Genomic DNA, 26512 nt, shown 5'->3' with positions numbered 1-26512 from the left:
CATTTTTCCAACTTTTTAAGACTTCCATATGTCTGTGGGACTGTGACAGGGCCAATCTGGGTGTGGCTGTATATGAGATAAGTGTGAGAGCCTGTGAATCATTGGGCATGGATGTATAGAGAGAAAACCCAAAGCAGAATAAAATAACAATACTGAATAATAACCGAACATTCAAAGCTTGCATTGGTACCATTGTACCTCATGGGAAACGAAGAATATAAGCCACACACACAAAAAAACCACAAACCCCAGTACAGCTTGATCTTTTCAGAGCAGTTTAATGTGGGGAAGAAAAGAAAACACACCACCATCTGACAAAGAGTTAACTGGCATTATCACTTGACTAATTTTGCCAGAAAATAGTAGTTCTATGTACAAGACATTCATCACGCCTGATATTTATTTCATTTGAATTCATGTAAATGTACAAAGTCATCAAGTGTTCATATCCACTTATCACACAATATGTAGGTGACGAAATAACAGGCAAAATATACATACAGAAGGTGTTTTTATGGAGATAAAGAACATTATTCAGAGTCCAACTGGCTGGACCAAGAGAGAGAGAGGTCCATGTGAATATTGCAACTGACATAGAAAGGAATGTCAGAAGTGATGAGTTTCTGCACTGTAGTGTTAAAGGTAAAAAAAAATAAATGAATAAATAAAAATTAAAAAAATTAAAGTTTAAGGTCCCATTGCCTTCTGCAGCCTGGGGCAGTGAATTTATATCCTCTCCTTCCACCGTTTTAACATTCCTCAACCAAAGCTGAGAACCAATCCACATGGGAAGGAGTGAGGAATATCAGAGTAAAGTGCCTTTCCCCAAGAACACAACACCAGGACAAAACAGGGCCTCTATCACTTGTCAACACTCAAGTCCCAACGCCCAGTTGTAACTGATGCGAAAGATACTGTTACTGAGGAATATTTGTCAAAGTTAACCCACTTAAAATGCTTTTGGTGCCTTAAACAGAACTCAGAATATATCCAATCATTCAGTCTGTATAAACTTTTTCTTTGGCAGAACATACCCACCAGATATACTCCCTGAATAAAACTTGGTATAATATATATCCACAATCATTCAAGCTTTCTCCATTTCAGTTACCAAGCCAGTTATATTTTGTTCACTGTCTCCCTCTTCCCCTCTTAATTAACTTGTATTGTTTCACAGGGAACTCCAAAAACTTCATAAAAATATATGGCATTACAGGACAGATGTGTTATTACAAAGAAACACACACACACACACACACACACACACACACACTGAGCAAGTCTACCAAACAGGCCATTTACAGCAGGTATACAGAGATATCCACTGTGTCTGCCATGGCTGAACAGTCCAAAACTGGAGAGGCAGTCAGTCGGTTGTTGACCTTGCACTGGATACTTGATGAAGACAGGTCCGACAGCATCAAATGCCTTCCAAACACCTATTTTTGACTAGTTTTGTGACCCAAACACCCCCACCCCCACCCCCACCCCCTTCAACCCCTTCAACTACACCTAAACTTGCTTGATCTCATCCTCCTTCACATTATTCCAGCATGCACTGTCCTCGGTAACGCTTTAATTTGAATTAGACACCGACAAGAGTTGTATGATCAAAGCCAGAACTAAGAGAACACACACATTTATTTATATATACCCATAAGGTTGAATACCATTTGGTAATAATATCTGGCAAAGTGACTACATGAAAAAAACAAAACAAAAAATGCTGAAAGCTTAAAAAAAACTAATGTCTGAATATAAAAAATGAAAACATGTAATGAGAAAGAAACAGAAAGATCACAGTAGTGTATGAGAAACAACTACATTCATTCATCATAGCATTCCCAGTGTACATTTCGGTTAAACAGCATGCCCATACCCTAGTACTCATAACGAACAGTGCTCTTTCTCCATCTATACTAAGCAAGATCAACATTTCAAACCAACTTTTGTAAAGCTAGTTTTAAAATAAAACTGAGGGGCAGCTCGTTACCCATTTTTTGCTGAACTTTCAACATATTTGCTTTGAGCTTAAAAAAAAAAAGTGGCTTGAACAAGTGTGTGCTTTTGTATATGGCAGCAAGAAAGCCCCATCCTCTCTCTTGTGAAATAATCCAAAGAATTAGAACCGGACTTTTTCTACTTCTATCACTCCCCAGCCTTCCATGACTGTGTACAAACTCTGTAGGCAATAAGCAAAAATGCTACTATTTAGCCATTGGGTGACAGCATCGTTACTTAGGCAGGACGCTCTCTGTGCAGAAGGACATCCATCACTCTCCCTCCCTACCTACTAAGCTTGATCTGGACACACATACCATTACTCTCCCAACACTCAGTAAGATGACAGGGTGAGCGATACATTCCTTCTTCCCTACCTCCCTAGCTTGCTGTGGGCCCATACTGTAGCATTATTCCAGCCTACAGAGGATACACGTCATTACTTGGGCGGAACCTTCTTGGTGCATAAGAACATCAGTTACTCTTCTTCCCTACCTACTAAGCTTGATCTGGGCACACATACCATTACTCTCCCAACACTCAGTAAGATGACATCAGGGTGAGCGTTATACTCCTTCTTCCCTACCTCCCTAGCTTGCTGTGGGCCCATACTGTAGCATGATCCCAGCCTGCTGGGACCACCCATCGTTACTTGGGCGGAACCCTCTTGGTGCACAGAGACACCTGGTCCTCCAGGGGCACAGCCTTGGGCTTCCTCAGGGGAGACCACCGGGACAGCGTCCGCTTTGGCAGTTCGGGGGTGTTCTGCACCAGGGGCTTCCGGGGCTGTGATGAGAACAGAATCATTGTTAGTTTACTTTTAGATTTGAAATACCTCTGATGTAGTGTTTATAATAATAATAATAAAAATGGCCATTTGTAATGCACTCTCTACTTCCTTAGCACAGGGGCCCAGAGTGCTAACAATTAACATCAGTTTGGTGACAGATGGTTACAAATTAACACCACACAGCACTACAAGACTTACAAACAAGACAATCTATTTTATCAATGACAGAGCACGTGCACACTCACACACACACACACTCACACATGTCACGCCACACACCAACACCTGGACATCCATGAAAGGATTTCTACATGTGTTTTGAGGCCAGGTTTGAACTGAGATTTTGTTTGTAGTGACTGGTTGAGTGAATACAGTTGCATGTCTTTATTGGATATATTGCTTGAACAAGTACAAGGCTTTTGATATACTTTAGCAGAGCACTTTGAAATACCTCACCTCTGATGCACTGTCAGCTGACAGAAAGTGTAAGTGAACACAGCTACGTAGCTCTTTATCAGATGCATAGCTTTCAAACACTAAAATTTTGTTTGCACCAGCCGCCGTGGTGAAGTAGGTGGGTTTTTCGGCTCCTACCCAGAGTTGAGTGTGCTGTGGGCTTAAATGGGGAGACTGGGACCACACAGTCGAGTGTCATCCACTTCAAGGATGCGTCTTTGGGTGTGTTGCTCTAATTACCTGACCAACACTGCAAGTGTCTGTATCTCTCGGGCCTGGTTAACACCGGGATATCATTATGACAGGAAGCGTAGAGTACAGCCTTGTCACGCAGTCCCAAACCAAAATGGACCTCCACAGCAACATCGTCATCATCATCGTCATCCTCCTCCTCCCTCATCGTCATCAATATAAACAAAATAGTCTCAAAGTCTGTGGTCTTTCATGCCCTGCTCTCATGGTGACCTCAGTTTCGATACCCCTCCACTTCCGTGCTTGGGGTGAGTCCTGTCAATGTCGTCAGTGTCGGCAGATTCATGGGGGGCTGTTGTTTGAGGGACGTGGTGGCGGTCTTCACTCTGGGAGGGACGCTCACTCAGTCTGGCTCCGCGACTAAGCCATTATTGTCATTAGTAGGGGGCTTAGTAGGTGGTGTCCTAAGTACATTAAAACAGAACAGGCACCACTGAACACCACCGAAGTGACTCAGCAGCAGTGCAGGGTCTCCTCTGGTGTGTGGCCTCCTGGCGACCTAACATCGATGGTTCCCTGTGGACTGCCGACGCTGGAACTGCGACGGACGAACCCGGGTGTGGCAGTGTATGGGGGAATCTAAATGAGCGGCGTGGGAGTAATGCCACTGAAACGGTGCAGATGAATGGGGCAGCAAAAAAAAAAAAAAAAAAAATTTTGTTTCCTTTTTTCTCCATGCAACTTCTCCTGTCCGTCAAGGAGAGGATGGATGACATGCAGTGCCATGACATGAACATGGTTAATAAACCTAGAACCTAACATTAAAGTAACAAAAGTTTCAAAAGTGAAATCATTCAAAAGAGCATTGCTCCTATTTTTTCCAAGAAAACCATTCACAACACTCAAACCGTTTCGTAAAGAAAGAAGGTCAAATTTCTAATTATCACTTGTAAATCATCACTGAAGAACAAGCCACCTTGCAAAATGAAGATTATTGAGAGAAAAAAAAAGAAAGTTGTACCCCAGAAATGGAAAAAGCTTGAAAACCACATTAGAACAAGTGTTATTTTCCCTCCAAATTCCAACAATTCAATGTCTGAAATAAGACTGGCAATCGATTCCAATTAAAAAGACACATGCCATTCAGTCTGACACAAACAACTCACATCATGCCTCTTGTCTTCATCAAACTTAGTAAATTGATTGGTCTTGGTGACAGCATGGATATGTTTGAAATTCAGTGACAAAGGTCACAACATGGTGACCTCCGATTCTGAATTTCAGGTTCAAGGGGAATTAATCCAACCATTTGATGAAGACAGGGTGCAAGGCGCATGCTCCACAATGGCAACAAGCTGAATATCAGTCATCATTCCGGACTACTTAAGAAAATAATTCAACAAGACATGCCATGAATCCATTCTGCCAAAAGAGAAGTTCTGCAGAGTAATTGTGCTCAACTTCATGAACACTAAAACAGTAACTTTGTTCGAACATTCGATCGTAACTCCAACTCTAAAGAGATGAAGTATTTTTGTGCATCTACCATTCAGAACAGTTCTAAAACAAAAGTGAAAACAAGGGCCGAGGAAATAAAAAGGGGGGGGGGGGGTGTCTGGGGGGGGCGTGAAGAAAAGAAACATGCCATGTAGTGAATTATTCTCCATACACACACACCACACAAATAATACAAATAAAAATGATTTTAAAAAATAATTAAAAAAAAAAAAAAGTGGGGAAGCAAGCAGCACAGACATGCAAGTTGACTCGGAGTTTTGCATGCGTGCGAATGGCTAGTGTAATGCTTTGATTTCTCTCTAAACAAGATTAAGTGCTAGATATAAATACCTCTATTACCAGAGGGGAGGAGGGAAAAAGGAAAAACAAGAAGACCAGTAATTGTAAAATTCATAAAAGAACAAAATAGTTGGTCAGATGGTAATAAAAAATAATAACATGTCAAAATTTTAAACAGGCTGAACTAAACAAGAGAATTGAAGTGGTATTTTATAATATCTGGTTCTATTCAATGTCAGTGTTTCCCATTTTGACTGGTTAGATATATAGCTGTAGAATAACCATGAAAAGGATGTACAGCTTACTGTTATGAATCATATTCACAGCAACTTTCAAACACAGATTTTACATTTAAATGTTATGTTCTCTCCCAGCACTTACGCTATGAAATAAAGATCGAATTCAAACCTGTATCAATATCAATATCACTATATGCTTCAATCCACTGTGGTTACAACAGCAAATCAACATGCATTTTATTAATTTTGTCATGCCGTTAAAATGTATGGTTCTTGGCACTGGAAACAATACCGAGGTGATGAAGGTTTGGGGGGTGGTAACACTCAGCTAGTTTGGGTAAAACTAAAAGAAACCATTGTTTTACATCAACAGCTAACCTTGCTGGTATGAACTCATTATTTTTTAATGCTACACCTTAACAGAAAGAGCAGAACAAATGTGTGAGCAGGAGAAAAGAAAAGACTAAAAAGATCAAGATTAGTGTTTGTTTACCAATATATGGTCTACTCCTGTAGTATTGCACAGAAACTCTATCATATACTTGAACATATCCATTGTCTGTGAAGCAAAAACAAGCAAATCAAAGGATTAACATCAATATGTAGTGGAATAACACTGACCGAACAAAAGCTATTCTCAACTAAACACTTTCTCTTCAAATTTTAGATCTGCCTCTGAAAACAATAAAATTCTCTATCAATTCCAGTGCCCAGTTCCATACCACACAAGATGTTTAGGCAAGGATCCAAAGCAAAAGCAAATGAAAATGTTCTCAATGAAAAATGAATACATGCAAATGTGTGTAACGAGTAAAATGGTGTCCCAATACTTTCTCTCCCAAATACCAGGAAACAAAACACACCCACCACACTTTATAACTCCTTTTGCTTGCAACACTTAATTAACTGTGGACCACCAACCTGCTTTATCACTTCAGAACATATCCATGGGTCAAACAGATGGATTAGTATATCTGACATCATGCCAACTGTATAACACAAACAGAAAATATCGGCAAACATCATAACCAATCCTATGTTCACTGCTTTTATGTATCATCCAGCAGACACAACTACAGGCCTACCTCACTTCCATACATACCTTGAAAGCAAACGGTGATGTGCCCGGCCCTTCTAGATCACTACTAGCACAACTTTCCTGGAACAACCATGCGCGCAAACCTTCACCATACATGTCATCTGGTTAATATCAGTGTAAAACTTTGACAGCCCACCAAATCTTCCTCCTATTGCAAAGAAAATCTCCAACTTTCTCACAGAGGAGAAATTCACTGATGAAAAACAGAAAGTGTAACAGAAGAAATATGTAACAGAACTCCACAGAATCTGCCCGTCCACTCTCATTCTCTGTCAGCAGCAGTGGGCCAACAAGTTCTCAGCAGTCTGATCTCCAAAGAATGAAGAAATCAATGTGAAAGTGAACATTGTTCCAGCTGATATGGCTATAGATTTTTTTTTTTTTTTTAATCTTACTAAAGACAAGAAAATCAAGACCCTATAGAGAGACTGGTAGTTTGTCCAAGAGGAAGAATGAAACGAGAGAAATCACAGACAACTATCAAGTCAGAAGTGACAGCTGATAAATAGGATGTGAAAGTCTGACGGCTCACATCACGATTTGAAAACCAGTGCTTATAGGGCTCAATATTTACAAATACAATCATTTTTTGTTGCAAACATGTTATCCTCAGAATGATCATGACGACTGGTTTATTGCAAAAATGAATGTGATGCTATCAAGAAAAGCATTTCAGTAACATTTGTAAATGCCAAGTGGTTAAGCCACCTTCATACCATACATCTATTGCAAGCTCTTCAAGAACTGTAATTCAGGTTTTTACAGCAGGCTTTTCATCTGAAGTGCAATATATCTTACTCACTCTGTTACATAAAAATGTCTTCATAACAAAAAACTCAAATGAAACTAAACAAACATTTTAATCATCAAGGGTAATGAGATATGTACATCTGAACAATTTTTTTTCAGTTCCACCCAGCCCTAGGGAATAAACATGAGGAAAATGAAAACAATAATCAGTAATAACAGATAGGGGAACAGTAAAATACTGATTAAATGTCAAAAGACAAAACTAGTAACTAAAGCGAATCTTCCATTAACCTTATTTAGGCACATGAAAATGAAATCTGGATATTACCACAGAACTATTTCTTTAATTCAGTTTAAAGTTCCAGCACAAAGATAAGGCTATGAAATACAAGATTTCCAAAATCCAATAATGTCTGACAAAAATACTTTGGCAACATGCTACAGAATCATGCAAGAAAGTACAAAATATGTTACACAAGTAAATGACTGTAAAGGTAAATACACAACAAATTATACATCAGGCCATAAACGAATTCAGTTTTACACTTTGAAAAGCGATTTCCTCAGATACATATGAAAGTAATTGTAAAGGTAAATACATACATAGTTAAAAATCATACATCAGGCAATAAACAAATTCAACTAAGCACTTTGTTGAATAAAGTGTTTTCCTCGGATGCAAGTTATGAGCAATGATTTTTTTAATATAGTTTTAACTATCAACATGCACTAAAATCTTACACATTAGGAGGGCAGAACTATTTAGGGCTCTATATGCCACAGACTATCTGCACTGCCAACCTCAGATCATTTCAGTTTGCTCTGGCCAATACAAGCATGGCCCAAAATGATGATGATGATGCACAGCCAAGCGTAGGAAAAAAAGGGGATGGATTCAAAGGTTATCATTATAAAACAAAGTGAATAAAAACAGAACATTAGAAGTGCCATGAAAGCTGTTGGAAGCAATGAAATATTCAGCAGCAGGATTCATTCACATGAGGAACGAATTCAGATGAAAATCACATTATTTACATCAATTGCATCCGTAAAATCCATGTTAAGATTGCTACCAATGCTTGTGTGTCTGTATTACTTTCATTTTGGTAATTATTACATAATGACAGTCTGAGACAGGGAACACACAGACCTTCCACTTTTCATTCAATAATGTGAGCATTCTGCTGGATTATATCAAAATGGAGTTATAACCTCGTTTTTTCTGAAATCATTATAAATCAACAATACCCTGTCAGCCGTCTCTCACCTTGGCACCAGAGGCACGGCGACTCCTGGCCAAGCGACTTGAGGCCCTGGGGTCAAACACCGGGGAATCGGCGGCGTCACTGGAGGACGCCAGGGACCGCTTGGACACACTGCTGCAGGAGCTCCCCAACGACATGGGGCTGTGGACACAGGCGGAAAATAAAAAAAGAAAAAAAATTATTTCACTTTTTTTTTTATCAAAGGAAAAAGTAAATGAGCCTGTTTGCACAACATGAAAACACCTTGATTTTTTTTTTTTTTTTTTTGGTAATCATTGCTACCTATCAATATTTCTGAGAAACAATCTGGAGCAGAAAAATTCCTTACAGCACATGAACTTTCTTAATCTTGGATGAAATGATCTGGTTATCTCAAAAACTTTCTCACTCACAAGTGCATATGCATGCACACACACACACACAAACACACACCACACACACACACACACATGCTTGCATCTATGCGCATGAACTGAACTGTTGTAACCACAGTCATGCCAGTCTGACACTCGATGCGGAGTACCACTTTGTCATTTTACATAAAGATGCATGTTGGTCTTAAGAACTGACCAGACCACTTTAGTCATGTTGGGGTGAAGAGGCTGAGACAGTTTATCCATGCATGGAACGCGTGACAATAACTATAGCAGGGAATGAGGGGTGGTAGGGGTGGGGATGTCCTCTTGAGTACTGCTGGCAATAAACACATACCCACAAACCACACACACGCACATAGCGCCCACTCAAAACACCACATAAACATCCACACAGACACACAACTGATAGGACAGAGTGGTGTGTGAAGAGAATGTAACAGTATGTTTCACACCAGAGAGGTAGTCTCATAATGCTCACTGGCACTGCTCTCTCAAAACCTGACACTTCTCCACAGCCTCTCCATTCCATGGCTGTGACCAGACCTCACCTGGGTGGGGGCAGAGAGCTGGCACCACTGCGACGTTTGGACGACGACATGGGCAGCATCGACATTCGCTTGTTCACAGAGCCTGGCGTGCTTCCACACACTGAGCTGGTTGAACTGAGCGCCAGCAATACCATGCAAAACCAAACCACTTTGAAAAACAACACTCAACTTTATGAAATGAACATCAACTTGACTGCATGCAAACCAAACCACAGGCTTTGAAAAACAACACTCAACTTTATGAAATGAACATCAACTTGACTGCATGCAAAGCAAATCATTGGCTTTGGAACAAACATCACTTTATGAACAGAACATGAAGAACACACCACGCAAACCAAACCATGTGCTTTGAAAAAACAAATTTCATTTTATAAACTGAACGTCAACTCGCCATGCAAAACAAATCACAAGTTTTTGAAACAAGTTTGCGGTTGGAGTGCTGGGGCCAATTAACCGAAAGCATGTCTTAATATGGAAACAAAATAAAATAAAGGGGGGGGGGGTCAACCCTTTTTTTTTTCCGCAAAAATGCCAATTTGGAAATCCAGGAAAATACTGCCACCCTTATTGTAAGTCCTGTAACATGAAGCAAAGATCCATAACAGCAAAAGGCACTAACACCTTACAACAAAGAAACAGCAGTGAACAAGACACTCACTCCATGCACCTCTCTCCATCACTCACACATACAACAAACAGACCAAAGACCTACACACACCTGGAGGACTTGGCAGGAGTGGAAGCGTCAGACAGGACTCGGGGTGGGAGGGACCTCTGACCGGCAGGGGTGCTGGGACACTGGCTGTTTCCTGCCGCCGCTGCTGCCAGGGCAGGGTTGTCTGCAAAGCATGATGGTTGGGAACAATTTTTTTTTTAAGTTTCAGTTTTCATGCAGGAGGAAGGTGCCAGATGGTTAAGACACTCATCTGCCAAAACACAGTCTGTGAGGGTCTGGGATCGAAGCCCGCTCTTGCCCTTTCTCCCACGTCTAGTCATTCAATTAGATGAAAAACCAAGGTCCCATGTGCAGCACGCACTTGGCACACTGAAAAAGAACCCATGGCAACGAGAATATTGTCCTCTGGCAAAATTCTGTCAAAGAAATCCACTCTGATAGGTCCTCAAATAATTGAAACACACATGCATGCAAAGTACTAAACGCGTTAGGTTATGCTGCTGGTCAGACACATGCCTAGCAGATGTGGTGTAGCGTATATGGATTTGTCTGAAATGCAGTGACGCCTCCTTGAGAAACTGAAACTGAAAAACTATAAAAAAAATTTTAAAGTTTAAAGGTCTTACAGCCATGAATGGTGATTGGGGAAGTGTTTTCATATCGTGTAATTAGGGCTTGGCATATGAACAGGGACCCTATCTTCTCCTTCCATCGTTTTGACCTTCCCGTATCAAAGTCAGGTACCCTATTCACTGATTTACACCTAGGTGGAGACTCTCCTTCCATCATTTTAACCTTCTCCAACCAGTCAGGTACCCTATTCACTGATTTACACCTGGGTGGAGACTCTCCTTCCATCATTTTAACCTTCTCCAACCAGTCAGGTTCCCTATTCACTGATTTACACCTGGGTGGAGACTCTCCTTCCATCATTTTAACCTTCTCCAACCAGTCAGGTACCCTATTCACTGATTTACACCTGGGTGGAGACTCTCCTTCCATCATTTTAACCTTCTCCAACCAGTCAGGTACCCTATTCACTGATTTACACCTGGGTGGAGACTCTCCTTCCATCATTTTAACCTTCTCCAACCAGTCAGGTTCCCTATTCACTGATTTACACCTGGGTGGAGACTCTCCTTCCATCATTTTAACCTTCTCCAACCAGTCAGGTTCCCTATTCACTGATTTACACCTGGGTGGAGACTCTCCTTCCATCATTTTAACCTTCTCCAACCAGTCAGGTACCCTATTCACTGATTTACACCTGGGTGGAGACTCTCCTTCCATCATTTTAACCTTCTCCAACCAGTCAGGTTCCCTATTCAGTGATTTACACCTGGGTGGAGACTCTCCTTCCATCATTTTAACCTTCTCCAACCAGTCAGGTACCCTATTCACTGATTTACACCTGGGTGGAGACTCTCCTTCCATCATTTTAACCTTCTCCAACCAGTCAGGTTCCCTATTCACTGATTTACACCTGGGTGGAGACTCTCCTTCCATCATTTTAACCTTCTCCAACCAGTCAGGTTCCCTATTCACTGATTTACACCTGGGTGGAGACTCTCCTTCCATCATTTTAACCTTCTCCAACCAGTCAGGTACCCTATTCACTGATTTACACCTGGGTGGAGACTCTCCTTCCATCATTTTAACCTTCTCCAACCAGTCAGGTACCCTATTCACTGATTTACACCTGGGTGGAGACTCTCCTTCCATCATTTTAACCTTCTCCAACCAGTCAGGTACCCTATTCACTGATTTACACCTGGGTGGAGACTCTCCTTCCATCGTTTTAACCTTCTCCAACCAGTCAGGTTCCCTATTCACTGATTTACACCTGGGTGGAGACTCTCCTTCCATCATTTTAACCTTCTCCAACCAGTCAGGTACCCTATTCACTGATCTACACATGGGTGGAGACTCTCCTTCCATCGTTTTAACCTTCTCCAACCAGTTAGGTACCCTATTCAGTGATTTACACCTGGGTGGAGACTCTCCTTCCATCGTTTTAACCTTCTCCAACCAGTCAGGTTCCCTATTCACTGATTTACACCTGGGTGGAGACTCTCCTTCCATCATTTTAACCTTCTCCAACCAGTCAGGTACCCTATTCAATGATTTTTTTTTAATCATTTTATGGTATTTATTTTTAATTGTCTTTTTTTTCTTTCTTTTTTTTTTTTTTTTTTTTTACTTTATTCATTTTATGGTATTTATTTTTATTGTCTTTTTTTTTTTTACTTTATTCATTTTATGGTATTTATTTTTATTGTCTTTTTTTTATTGTTATCTATTTTTATTTTTATTTTATTCTATTTTATTTTACTTTATTTATTTTATTTATTTTTTTGGTTTTTTTTGGTTTTTACTTTTTTTCTTTTTCTCAAGGCCTGACTAAGTGCACTCGGTTATGCTGCTGGTCAGGCATCTGCTTGGCAGATGTGGTGTAGCGTATATGGATCTGACCGAACGCAGTGACGCCTCCTTGAGCTACTGATACTGATATTGATTACAGCTGGGTGGAGACTCTCCTCCTGTCGTTTTAACCTTCTCCAACCAGTCAGGTACCCATTCAGTGATTTACAGCTGGGTGGTGTGAGGAAAATCAGAGTAAAGTGCCTTTCCAAAGGATACAACAGCATGCCAAAATGGGGCCTAGAACCCGGACTTTTTGGTGCCGTCTTATGACCCTTGAATGAATCAGCTTCTGTTATACATAAGAGAACCGCGATAACAGTCAAAGATCCCTTCAGGATCAAGGTTTTTTCATCTTTTTTTATCATTATCTTTTTCTCACTTTGAATTTTGATTATGTGGAACACTTCACTGCTGTTTTTTTCATGACTGATACAGTGAAAGAAATTATGGGGTTCTGGATGGTTGGGATGTTTTTTTGGGTTTTTTTAGAACCAAACTTAAAACTTCAACAAACCTAGATGAGAAAAAGAAAGGAACAAGGAGAAGGAGAAGAAGAAAAATAAGAACAAGAAATCAGGAGGTATAAGCACTCACGGGGTCTCTCCACCGTGTCACCCAGATTGGGTTTGGCCTTCATGGGTCCAGTGGTGCTGGAAGCACCGGCACCAGAGTTCCTGCCCCTCCCCATGGCGAAGGACTTGCGCTGCAACTGTCCCGGCTGCATCAGCTGTGGCTTGGTGGTGGGACCTTTGGGGATGCCCGTGCTCTTACGGCTGTTGCTGCTGCTGCTGCTTGCAGGGGGTGCCTCCCCACCACCACCCTCACCCTTCTGCAACATCAACAACACATAAATGTCACCGCTTCTGATAGAGCATTAACATACGTCCCTGATGCTTTCAAAACAGAGCTTAAGATTATGCTGATTAAGACTGTTTGCCTGAAGGTAGAAGCTGGAAATAATTTGCAAAAGTATGGCTGCTGTCGCTTGAAATGTGCATGGCTTTCTGTCGTACTCTGACATACAACTCACCTAAGCTGGTCTGTCTCACGCCCAAAACCTTGCTGCATATAAACACGTATGCTCACACAGAAATGCATGTGACATCTCTGTATGCATGTGCATTTTCATGCATTCATGAATACATATGTGTGCGTTCGCAAGTGTATCATATACACATCTAATGCCAAGCTCAAGTAAAAAGTGCAGAGGTCAATGCATGCAACAGAGGAGAAAATGCACATCAAGACAGAACATGCATACCTGGCCATGGAAGGCAGCAGCAGCTGATGACTTGCCAGACGGCAGAGCCAGTTTGGATGCTCGGCTTGATGGGAGTCCACTCTGCAAACCATACCACCACAATAATTATAAGTCATGTCCCACACAGCCATGAATTTTATACTGTCATACTGTCAAGGACATAACTTACCCTCCCCACGAACCTCCCTGTATCAGTGCTGTGCAGATAAAAAAAATGCCAAAGAACTGAATCATGAACAAGGAAATGGCATGCCAACAGCGGGTAAGAACCTTGACATTGAGGGACTGAGCGCGACGCACACCTGGCCGTGTTGGGTGAATGGCATTCGGAGGGCGGCCTTCGTCAGGCACCACACAGTCCCCGCCATTCTCTCCGTCGTTTCCCCTGCGCGGTCTTTTGCTATTGCCAGCGCCTGCCTGCTCATGGCATGATCAACACACAACTAACTTACCATTGGTGCTAATGCACTAATAATTAAATACTGGTAAGTGTTTGAATGTCTTTACAGCTGTCCAGTTAAAAACTGTGTTTTAACGGTGTAGAACCTGCTCATCGAAAAAATATTCTAAAAATTATTTCTTGGGGGACAAAATAACACCAAAGTGAGTAATGGTTTCCAACTCCAAATTAAATTTTATCTAAATCAATATATATATATATATGTATGTATATATATATATGTATGTATATATATATATATATATATATATATATATATATATATATATATATATATATATAAAGAAAGCTCAATTTAGGTAATGTATCACTTAGCATACATAAGGTCTTACAGCTGTTGAGTAAAAAAAAAAAATAACGTTTGTTTTAAGTTCTCAAATTTGTCAAGTTGAAAATCAACACACATTTTAAGTGAATACAGCTGTCATGTTAAGAAATATCAACATGAGTTTTCAGTTCTTACAGCTGTCATGTTAAGAAATATCAACATGAGTTTTCAGTTCTTACAGCTGTCATGTTAAGAAATATCAACATGAGTTTTCAGTTCTTACAGCTGTCATGTTAAGAAATATCAACATGAGTTTTCAGTTCTTACAGCTGTCATGTTAAGAAATATCAACATGAGTTTTCAGTTCTTACAGCTGTCATGTTAAGAAATATCAACATGAGTTTTCAGTTCTTACAGCTGTCATGTTAAAATTCACCTTTACTTCTCCTTCATTTGTGAGCTGCGACTCCCACGTTCACTCAACTGGGTTTTTACATGTATGACTGTTTTTACCCCCCGCCACGAAGGCAGTCACACTGTTTTCGGGAAGAAATTCATCCTACTGACACCAGCCTGGCAGAGACCAAAACATGATCTCCCATGGTCCCAATCTCTCAATCATCATGCAATGAAAAACTGTCTTATGTTGTCTTGGGGGTTGGGGTGGGGGGAGGGAAACAGTTTATGTTTATGGATCTATGTTAATTATACAGCAACAAAAAGTCAATATCATATATACAAAGAACAATAATACATAAATGATTTCATCATCTTATCTGTTACAAATAATACAGCAAGAAAAGATCAACAACTTCACAAATAACAAAGATACTGATGGTAAATAAATGACTTCATCATTTGTCACAAATGACAATAGATACAGATGAAGAAAAAAAAACCTCAGCCAGTGCACAAGGTATGCAATCAAAACATCAATCAAGAGCTTCACACAGTGAGCGCCACATACCGCTCTGGGCAGCTGCAGGCTTCTCTTGGCCACAGGGGGAATGGTGCCTACCGAGCTTCCTTCACTGTGTGCCTGCTCCTCTCCCCCCTCCTCTGTCGCTCCCTACACACACACACACACACACACACACACACACAAGGTACCACATTCAGTGAGCATGTCAAGGCACAGAAAGGCCAGTAGGTAATACATATACATCCAGTATCTCTTTTATAAGCATAGAAAGGCCAGCATGTAATACATATAATGTAGAACAGTAACATTAAATCTATTACTCTGCTGAGCACCTTGTCCAGCAAACACATTCTGAGCAATGATGCCATTTTCTTCACCAGATTGTATACATGTGACACTGTGTATGCCAAATCAAAAATGGTATTATACACTGTTCAAAACTAAACACTGGCATATTAGTTGGTGTCCTTTTGGATACAATGTCTGCATGACTCACAAAGTCAGACCATGGTTAATGCTTGATGCAATAAAAATATATTAAACACATTTTATACACTGAGATGGGAAATTTGTTTAAGGGATAAACAATAACAGATGTAATATGTTTTTTTGTATTCAACGCATCCTTATATTTTCATATGATCTTGAACTTATCAGCAGCCTTGACAGTCATTCAGCAAATTATCACAAACTGGCCAAGTATCAGTGGTCAATCAACTCAGCTCAACAGGATAACAATAAATGCTCCAGTACACTGATACAACTGTCAGTATCGCACTACACTACAGTAAGGCTGTATAGATCTTTCTAGTCTTATCATACTGTAATTTCTTTTTTATTATAACAAATCATACTTTAAGAAAATATGTCAACAAAATATCAAATATTTTAGAATTCATTGGTTTACAACTCTCTGCACGCATGCACTGCACATGCCTTCATGAAGCGAAGACAACATGGTGACATCAATGGTATAAAAGTGCAATGATCCCGGTTCCTCGAAGCCAGAGAGACAGGAAAATACAATTAACAAACAATGCTAAATATTATAAGAGTATACAAAGTACAAGAACCACATTCAGGGAAGACAATACACAGTCACATCAATGGTAATAACGTGGAATGACCCCTACCATCACATCTATGGCAATAGATAATGTGCAATGACCCTCTATAGTCACATCTATGGCAATAGATAATGTGCAATGACCCTCTATAGTCACATCTATGGCAATAGATAATGTGCAATGACCCTTTACAGTCACATCTATGGCAATAATGTGCAGTGACCCCTACACTGCTACAGTCACATCTACGGCAATAATGTACAATGACCCCCATAGTCACATCTATGACAACAATGTGCAATGACCCCTATAGTCCCATGCATAGCAATAACGTGCAATGACCCCTATTTTTACCAAGCCAGTGAAACGGGAAAACAAAACTACCTTGGGTTTCAAGAGGTTGGGCTGACTGTTGTTGTAGCGCCTCAGCTTGGACGGGGGCTGGAGCCTTCTGGCGCCCTGACGACCTGGCTGCGCTATACCACTGACCGGCACCGCCTTCGCCCTCTGCTCCTTCTCCATGGACCTTGTCGTGCGAGAAGACACTGCCACACTCTCCACAAGTTCCTCTTTCGTGAACGTGCCCCTCCTCTCGCGTCCCTTCTCCACTGCCGCCGCCGCTGCCGCATTGAAAACGCTGTCCGGAGAACCCTCTTTCGAAAAAGAACCACTGCGCCTCCGTTTCCTGGGCGACACGCCCTCACTGTCTTTGTCGTCAGGCTCCTTGTTCTGCAAACTTGGGCCCTCTCCACCACTATCGTTGTCACCTATGTCCACAGAGATCAGTTTTCTGCGAACGGAAAATGAAGGCGGTTTGAGAGGTTTTGTGGGAGAATCAGATGTGCTGTTTACGGAACCTTCGCCGGTGTTCATCATGGCGATTCTGCAGGCTACGCTGTAGGCTTCCTTGGCCAGCTCTGCCACCTGGTCCGGACGCAGGGGGCTGAGGGGCTGGACAGTTACCTCTGCCACCCCTGCCGCGATGCACTTCTCTGTGAAGCCCACGGGGCCGAAGAACACCTCCTCATCGTCAACAGTGTTCCTTCCTGGTTCCCCTCCTTCCTCCCTCCCACTGCCAACAGACAGACTGCACAGTGTCAGTTGGTCAAAATGTGATGCTACGGACGATGCAGCAATATAAGTATCAATAACTTTTTTTTCTTGTTATGTTTTTTTGTCGTCATTTTCCACCATAAAAAGAACTTCACCGAAACAGTTTTACTTAAGAGATTTTTTACCATGATTAAATCAAATAATTCTTGCTGAAAGATTGCTAAGGGTTGTCTATTCTGGTGTGTATAAGCAGTCTCATTCAGACAGGACACACACACACTTTCTAACAATCTACAAACAAAAAAAAATCTTTATAATAGTAAAATGAAATCTATAAGTACAAAACAATAAAGCACCAACTAAAGGTGAACAAACAGCAAAATGAGCAATGGAAAAAAAAAACACTCTGGGTTAATGGAAGTGTGAATAACATAACTTACTAAATCTAGGCTTTCAATGTGATACACAGACACTGCTGAAAATGTTTTCCTGTTCTTTTTAAGTTTCTTTCCCTCTTGAAAAACCATTAATGAATAATTCATTAACTGTAGCATCAAGCTTTCAGCGCAAAACACTCTAAGGTTCAATTCAATAATACTTAATTCCGAGGCAATTTGCCCACTTCATCATCAAGTTACTTTTCCTTTGCTTTAAATTTAATCTACATAGAATTTACATTGTTGAAATGAAATTTCAGTTTTTTTCTTTTTCACTAATCCAATGAAATAAGATTCCCTTGACAATTCTAAGAGTAAACACATCAAAAGATAGTAGCATTAAGTCAGGTTTCCGCATTTCTCCCACAAATAATGACTAAAAATGTCAAAAACACAGCGCAGTCTTTGAACTCTCAACACCATCCTCTAGAAAAATTGTGAGTTGACACAACCCAAAAGAAGGCATAGCCATACCTGTCTGGGGACGCAGGCAGGTCAAAGTCAAAGACTTCTTCGTCAATTAGCCGAACATCTGAAAGCACAAAGCAGATGAAATCTCTACTGTGATGTCACCTAATCCTTGTTATTGACATGTATGCAAAAGATTTTTTTTTTAAATATACCTGACTGACATTTCACTTTCAAAGGCTAGCATTAGTATAAAGATCACAAAGTGAAAAGTGCCCACCATCTAAATTTCCTTTTTCTTTTAATTCCCATTAATGTAGGTAGGACCACTTAAATTTTGAAATTCAACATATCTAAAAACTAATTACACCATTGGAAAGAACATAAAAAACTAAGTTCACATGCAAATTTTCATTGCATTATACCCAGTAGTTTTTAAGAAAACGGCGTCTAAAAATGTGCAAAAATGACGCGTTTTGACAGATTTAACAAATTGCTATTTTTAGACTGTCATAAAATTTTAAGATGAAGACTTACCACATTGTTCTTTGCTGTACTTGGTTCCACCAATACCTAGTTTATGCTGAATTTTTTCTGGCCTACTCAAGAACATGCTTAGAGAGAGACAGTGCCTTCAAAATAGCAAAATATTCAGTTTTGTCAAGTGTCGAATGGCCTGATTTCACAGTGATAACATGCTGACTTATAATGCTGATATCTCAGAAAGTTTTCATGCTACAAAAACATTTCAGATATGTGCATGTTCAGAAAAGCATGTAGAATACAGTTTTTTGGAAGACTTTATGCTATCAGAAATGCAAATAACAATGAAAACAGTCACAAAGTATATGGTTTTTAGTAACAAATGAGCAAGTTTTTTACAATCATGATGATACTATGCTGTAAGATATCACCAGAGTAATTGTAAATGTGCATATTTGACATAACAGAAGTCCAGTCATTTCAGCATCCTTGATTTGCAGTTCCCTTTCTTTTTCACTCAGTTTTGCTTTAAGAAATGACACCTCCTCTGTCGTTGTTCTTAGTTCCTGTGTGATAATGTCCTCATTTTTTTCTTTGCTGCATGCTGGCTCTGGGTCTGAAGTAGGAGGTAGCTGTTTGACAGTTTTTTGCTTCTTCCTGCTGTCTCTGATGACCTCTGCACTTTCAAAAGGAAGTTCTAAAAAATCTTGAAGTGCACTCTCTTCCCCTGGTTTACTTCTGTTTTTACGCAGGCGAGCCTCATCTGCTCTGAGCCTCCCCAGTTTTAATTTGAGCTGTTGGGTTGGTGGCAAATCTCTGACCAGGTGTCATTTATGCAATGTTGCATCCTTTATCCTCAATATCCTAGCTAAGTGACATACTTCAGACACAAGACCAATAGGACAACTGAGTAAAGCCTCACAGTCCTCTACAGTTCCTTTCAAAAGATCTGCACGTGTAATTCCAAACTTCTGACAGGAGGGGCCAGGGAAGATGCATGAATCTTTCCTTTCTTGTAAAAAACATTCAGCACCACTGATCGTTTCACACTTGCTGAATTCCTTAACTATTGACACCACACGTGGAAAGGTACACTCTGGGAACAATTTGTGTAGAAAATGTTCCATTTCCCCCCAGGTTTTGTTTTCTTGATGCTTTAACATATTTAACTGCATCAAGAGTTTGTTGTTGGATGGAACCTTGGGTGCTGATGGTGGTCTTCCTCGTCCACTGTGTGCAACAGTCACCCTTAAGGCTTTATACTGATCATCATCTGAAATACACAGGCATGAAATTTGAGACAGCTCTAATGCTTTAAAATACTTTTTTTTTTCATTTCATAGATGCTTTTGCATATATATCATTTATATGTGTGTGTGCATGAGTGTGTGATGAATGTGCACTGATACATGATCTACTAATTTCATTACTACTCCACTGTAATGGTTTCACTTAAATTGATGTAAGTTTTATGTAACAACATATCTTAAACTTATTTCATGTTTACTAATCATATAAGTTATTTATTCTTTAAATCATTTACACACACACACACACACACACACACACACACACACTAACTAATCCATACTCAGGCAACCTCATGTATGCATGCTACATCAGTTCAACAGACACTAACTCTGTGCATACACTCTTAGTATATAAGATACATACTAATGCGCGCACGCACGCACGCACGCACGCACGCACGCACGCACACACACACACACACACACACAGACGCGTGAAATTGTCTTGGCGTTTGATGACCAGAACAGAAGTGGAAAGATACACGTGTTCCCATGCTGTCCGACGTCGGTCACAACATTAAACCATCAATCCGCTCTCACTAACTCAAAACCCTTGTACAACAAAAAATTACTGAATAATCTGACACTTCATCTTCTAGATACAGCTGTCGATCGCGGTAAATTTTTGAATAAAAGATCATAATTGTGCTAAAAAAATAACGTGACTGACGAAGCGTTACTGTTCCCAGTTACACATCAACACTGCTGAAGCAAAGTTGTTAGGATTCATCCAAACCCACAAAAATATATAAAATATGATTTACATTTATTTTCAAAATAAACATATTGAAAAAAAATTTGCTTACAAACCTGTAAGTTGGCGTGTTTTCCATTCTTCAAACGATGATGACGAGCAGACGGCTTCGATCGCCGCCATGGTCGAGCAGCGTTGCGGGATCCGAAATCGGTCACTCGTTTTTCTTCCAAAGCGCGTTCGAGACTCTCTCTTTATAGAAAAAGCCATGAATTGCACTTGAAAGTGCATAGTTTAAACTTTCTTTTCTTGTAATTTGCTCGTGATTTGAAACACTGGTTCGTATGTTATAGGGTCGCAAACATCAGTCTCACACTTTCGCTGCGACTTTCAGATCTACTTTCTGTGAAAACCCCAACAAATTTCTAGCAAATCAAAACTTGAGAATCCTGGCTTGCCAGTGACATAGTTTCTAAATTTATACATGGCCAAACAATGCAGCGCGAAACGATCGAGTGACACACATGTTATTCTGCTCGCGCGGCAAGCACGGCGGAGTCGGTCACCGCAGTAAAAATCGACGCGACACCCTTTGTGTTTGAACGCCCGGCACATACCAGTTTGACTCGAATGATAAAAACAAATACCACAGGAAGATAGATGAAAGAATGAACTTTATTCCAGTATAAGATTGGTGTCATTTAATTAAGTTTGGTAGTGAAACGAGCGAGTTGAAAATGGTCAAATTATGGGTCTGGACTGCGCTGTTAACCACAGCCACAGTGGCCGCGGACCGACCTAATTAATGGCATTATTACAATTGTACAAACATGAAAATCAAAATAAACTTTAGGTACAAATAGTCTGAAATAAATACTTTGTACAAAAGACTGTGGGCACTACAACTTTTGTAATTATTACTGTTCTGTATTCCAATGATCACATTAAAATACCCTCAAAAACTTCATTTCTTTTTTTTTTTTCTTCTTTTTTTTTCATTATTCAAGATTGTGTCCTTTGAAGAGATCATTGACAGTGAATTATGTCAAATTATGTTTATGAAACATGCTCAGAATAATGATCAAATTAAATCAGTCATGTACTACGTACCTGAGGCGGAGTTTTGTGACTGCAGAGACTTTGGTTTCTCGACCATTTCATGTTTCAGGCTGTTCTCAATGTCCAGTTTACAGTCCTGTTGGTTGTCTGTCCTTGTCACCTCAATCTCATCTGAAATGTGTTCATATGTGATACACTCATACATTGATATCATATACTATTAGAAAAAACTTGACAATGTTCCAAGTCAACAATCCAAATTTTCACGAAACATAACAAAAACAAACATGTCTTATACAATCATAGGAAGAAAAAAATACAACAGCAGGGAAACTCACACACTATGCTAGGTGCAAAAATAAAAACACAACAGAATAAAAAGATCCCAATTATCAAATATGGATAATGAGCGAGATAAAACAATAGGATCGTGAGAGTCTGCTTGCAAACATGCTGCTGAATGGTGCACAAAGCAGAAAGGAAATAAAAGAAAGAAAAAGAAAAAAATGCAGAATTTCCAGAAGCACAGATTGATAGTTCCAATGGTTTTCACATTTTTATTTATAAGGTATTAATCAAATGGCCCTCATATTCCCAAACAGGCAATGGCCCTTTTCATCCTCACGCTTCCAAGATCCATAGAAGTCTTGCTGTCTGGGCACAAGAGGGCAGGAACAGGAGGAGGTGGAGAAAAAACAGCTAACTCCTCACAGGTGAAACCAAACAGGTACACTAGACATGGGATAAACAAAAAATTGAAAAAAGAATAGTCAATACACTTCTGATTGCCAGTCACCAGCATACCTATTAGTGGAGCCGAGTTTTCCTTGTTGTCCTCTGGGGTGTTGTCAATCTCACAGGGAGTAGGTTCTGACAAGTCAATCAAAATGCCTACAGGGCACCCTGAAGAAAACAAACAGAATTCAGAAATCAAGGAAACCTACCCATATAATGACATGCAAATTATCACAAACACCACAAAAATAGCTTTAAATTGTCAAATTTTATGTTTCTTCAGTTTGAATAATAACATTTAATAAACAAAACTGCTGACTACTATACTACTAATCAGTAATAATCATCAAATAGAAATAACATTAGAAATTTTTTAACAAAACCAGTGTATGTATGCAATCAGTGTACATGGTGTGTTTGGTGTACGTGTGTCACTATGTGTGAGAGTGTGTGTATATCATAGTATTTACACATATACTGTGTTTGTGTGTCATTGTTGATTTAAGTATACCCATAACTAATGACATAACTGTGTGAGGGTATGTGATTAGGATCATAATGATAATGGCAGCCACTCTATGAGTCTATCGCCCTCTCTCTCTCTCTCTCTCTCTCCAGTCTTCATCTGTTCTTTTCATGAGTTTAAGATAACATACCTGCATCAGTCTCCATAGTTGAAGCCTGTCACCAAAGCTGTTTGTTTTTTCCTGGTCTCAAGAAATTCTGAAACATGCAGTCCACTCTTATCTCTATCCAGAATGAACACAATAGCCGACTGTCAAATCAGAAACTCATATTGACTCACAGTCATACAATCTAAAAATACTTAAACACATTATGTTTGAACAAAAAGAATGTATCTGTTCTACCACTGTCTGTTCTAACATAGTCTAAGACTCAGTAACAGTATTTAGCACTCATTCAAGTTCTGTGGAAACTCGAAAGGAGAAGTCTACAAAATTAGAATTAAATCCATAAAGCATCAAACTGATAAAGCTCAGCTGTTATCTTCCCTTCACAATGTTTACTGATATATAGCGACAGTAACCAACTATGATAACAGTATTATTAGTAATAACACTTTTTCTATTTCTTTTAAATAAATGTGGAGAACAACAATCAATCAGTTCTCTAAGTCTAAACCAAATTTCTGAAAAACCTGATTTTTCAGGTGAAGAGGAATGATGACATTGAAAACAACCAACCACCTGATATAATACTAATACTGCAATACTAATACTGTGAAAGTGTAATAGTAACCATACACAACTGTGGCATTATTCTTTCTCTTCTAAATTTGTGCGCTGCAATATGAAAACTCCCACAAGCACTGATTTACTTTGTACACCCATGAATTGATGAAAAGTACAGCTACAACTAGTACAAGTGAGGTTTTCTGTTAACTTAGCCATTTTCACACCAGCATTTAGTTACTCAGAAATAGGACGCCACGCCAAACTTTCATTTTCGTTTGAGGAGTATGCATTGCTATCATCCTAGTATATTCTTGTTTCTAGTAATTCCACAATCCCCTAACATGGATTAATTTGATATTGGTCTCTCAGTTTAATCAACACCACCACCAACAACAAAAAATAATTATAAAAATTAAAATAAAAGGAACAGGAAAACCACTGGTAAGTTCCTGTGGCCAGTCGTGCTGCTGTCAAGGTACTTGCAGATGTGGGTTCTGACACTAATGGATGGGTTCAAGTCACTTGTGGATGTGGAAAAAATAGATTACCCAATCACCACTGCCCTCGCCTATCAATGTCATAAACCCTACAGTTTACCAGAGGATGGAATGAGTAAGACTTGAGTTAAGTTTGGGATTTGCTTAGCCGTCAAACTCAGAGAAACTCTGACAAAAAAGGCAAAAATGCAGTCATTTTTGTCTTCTTCCTCGGAGAAACTCCTTTGAATTTAAGTTGAAAGCATCTTTGAAATCAACAGTGAAGTCACTAGCGATTTTAACCAAACTACTAGTGTCAGATGACTCAGAACCCACATCCACAGTATGTCATAATTATTCATTATGAACTTACAAGGCATTCCACACAGGGGATGACTCGAATGACACAAGGTCAGTCATGGGAAATCACATGTTAGTTAAAAACAGTCAATCTTGACAATTAATAAATGATTCCTTTAACCTCTGGATTAAACTTTTATTACTCCTCATCCAGTTTATCCACTGGGGGTACACGTCAGACACACTCGAAACGGGAGATCAAACTGTTTACATTCCACTCATGACCACCAAGAACTGTCATTTTGCTGCCGATTAACTTCATTTTCTTATAAAAACAAAACACTGAATATAAGCTTGACATCCAGTTGATACCTTCAACTCATGATCTTGATGAGTTACTTTCACACCAACAATAAAATACTATTTACCTCGTGTATGAAACACAGTTCGCTCAGCTCAGTTTCATATTTCGTTCTCGACAAGTTTAAAATGTCACGTGTCATACAGAAACACACAGGATTGGATAAAGTGACTCAGCGAAACTATGCATTAAGTAGCTATAACATTTTGTTTTCTTGCATACACGATTTGATCTGGATATGTTCAGGATCAGGATCAGGATTTGGGGCGTTGTTTCATACAACTTAGCCATTTTTGGCTTTTTATGCCCCTTCAGTTTTTATATAACCGTAAGAAAGTAACCTTATCTATAAATGTAAATGCTCTTTTTTTTTATTCCAATCATTCTGTTCGCTTTGTTAATACTATTTGTTATATGTTTGTCAAAGTCATATTTCATTTTTGTCAATAACTCGTGTTTATCTATGAGGTTTTTAAAAGTATTTATACTAGGTGCACGTTTGATATTGTTTGTTAATTTGTTCCAATAATTTGTTACTCTGTTACTAAATGTAAACTTTTTGAGATTTGTTCTGGAATACTGTTTAAATATTTTGTCTGTACTATTTCTTGTAGTGTCTACCTTTGGAGTACAAAAAAGCATGCTTTGTTTACATCGTCAAACTCATTTAATATTTTGTACGTCCGTATCAAGTCCCCTCTTACTCTTCTTGCTTTAAGTGATGGTAGTTGTGAGTACTTTAATCTTTCTTGATATGAATCATCTTTTATGCTATAGACCAGCTTTGTTGTTCTTCTTTGAGCCCTTTCTATGGCTTGTGACTGCTGTATTTGCGTTGGGTACCGTACAGTGTTTCCATATTCTAGGATAGGTCTAACTAATGTTAGACTGCGCCTCGCTCACAGAGTTCGCCTTCTTCTGCCAGTCTGGTCTCACTTAAGGCAGCGATGTCGATGTTGTATTTGGCTAATTCACTCGCAATGAGTGCTGTGCGTCTCTGTGGTCTGTCTGAGTCGCCTCTGTCCAGAAGCGTACGCGGTTTCATGTGGCAATGGTCAATGGGGTGATCCTTGTTTTCTTCTTTCTTTCCTTTGTGTGTCGACCGCTTGAGTAGGGTCCCCGTCAGCCGCGGTATGCTGACTAGGGTGGTGTTGAGCAGGCAATGTTTAGGGCACCTTTTCTAGCCCCTTCCTCATCCCATGGATGTCAGCAGTGCTGTCCTGAAGAGGGCTGCTCAGTCGCTCAGGGGGCTGCCGATCTCCACCCCTGCTCCAGTCGGTGATAAACGACCTATGGCCTGAGCCGCCTGTGTGCAGGTCCGCGGCTACGACTACCAGTGTACCCACACCTGTCGCTTCGTCGCTCGCCTGTCGCCACAGGACTTGGGGAAAATGATGGTATGGGA

At 39.8% G+C, this 26512-nt stretch overlaps 1 protein-coding gene across 3 annotated transcripts; it reads right to left on the bottom strand.

Annotated features, from left to right (window-relative positions):
- Positions 1–1527: 1527 nt before the first annotated feature.
- LOC143285237 (uncharacterized) lies at positions 1528–25225 on the bottom strand. Of its 3 annotated transcripts, XM_076592494.1 has the most exons (15): positions 25175–25225; positions 23431–23497; positions 22844–22942; positions 22091–22210; positions 18560–18617; positions 16980–17667; positions 15574–15675; positions 14149–14295; positions 13879–13959; positions 13212–13446; positions 10236–10356; positions 9515–9628; positions 8592–8730; positions 6578–6634; positions 1528–2787 (listed from the first exon to the last, which is right to left on the bottom strand). In XM_076592494.1, the coding sequence occupies exons 2-15, from the start codon at positions 23444–23446 to the stop codon at positions 2650–2652; spliced, it is 2115 nt and encodes a 704-aa protein (XP_076448609.1). In that variant the 5' UTR covers positions 23447–23497; positions 25175–25225; the 3' UTR covers positions 1528–2649. The 3 variants fall into 3 exon arrangements, with proteins under 3 accessions (XP_076448609.1, XP_076448610.1, XP_076448611.1); XM_076592495.1 differs by lacking the exon at positions 6578–6634; XM_076592496.1 differs by lacking the exon at positions 14149–14295.
- Positions 25226–26512: the final 1287 nt, after the last annotated feature.

This window comes from Babylonia areolata, chromosome 8 (genome assembly GCF_041734735.1).
Source record: "Babylonia areolata isolate BAREFJ2019XMU chromosome 8, ASM4173473v1, whole genome shotgun sequence".
NCBI lineage: Eukaryota > Metazoa > Mollusca > Gastropoda > Neogastropoda > Buccinidae > Babylonia > Babylonia areolata.
The sequence above is the reverse complement of the archived record's forward strand: the minus strand, read 5'-3'. Positions and strand labels throughout refer to the sequence as shown.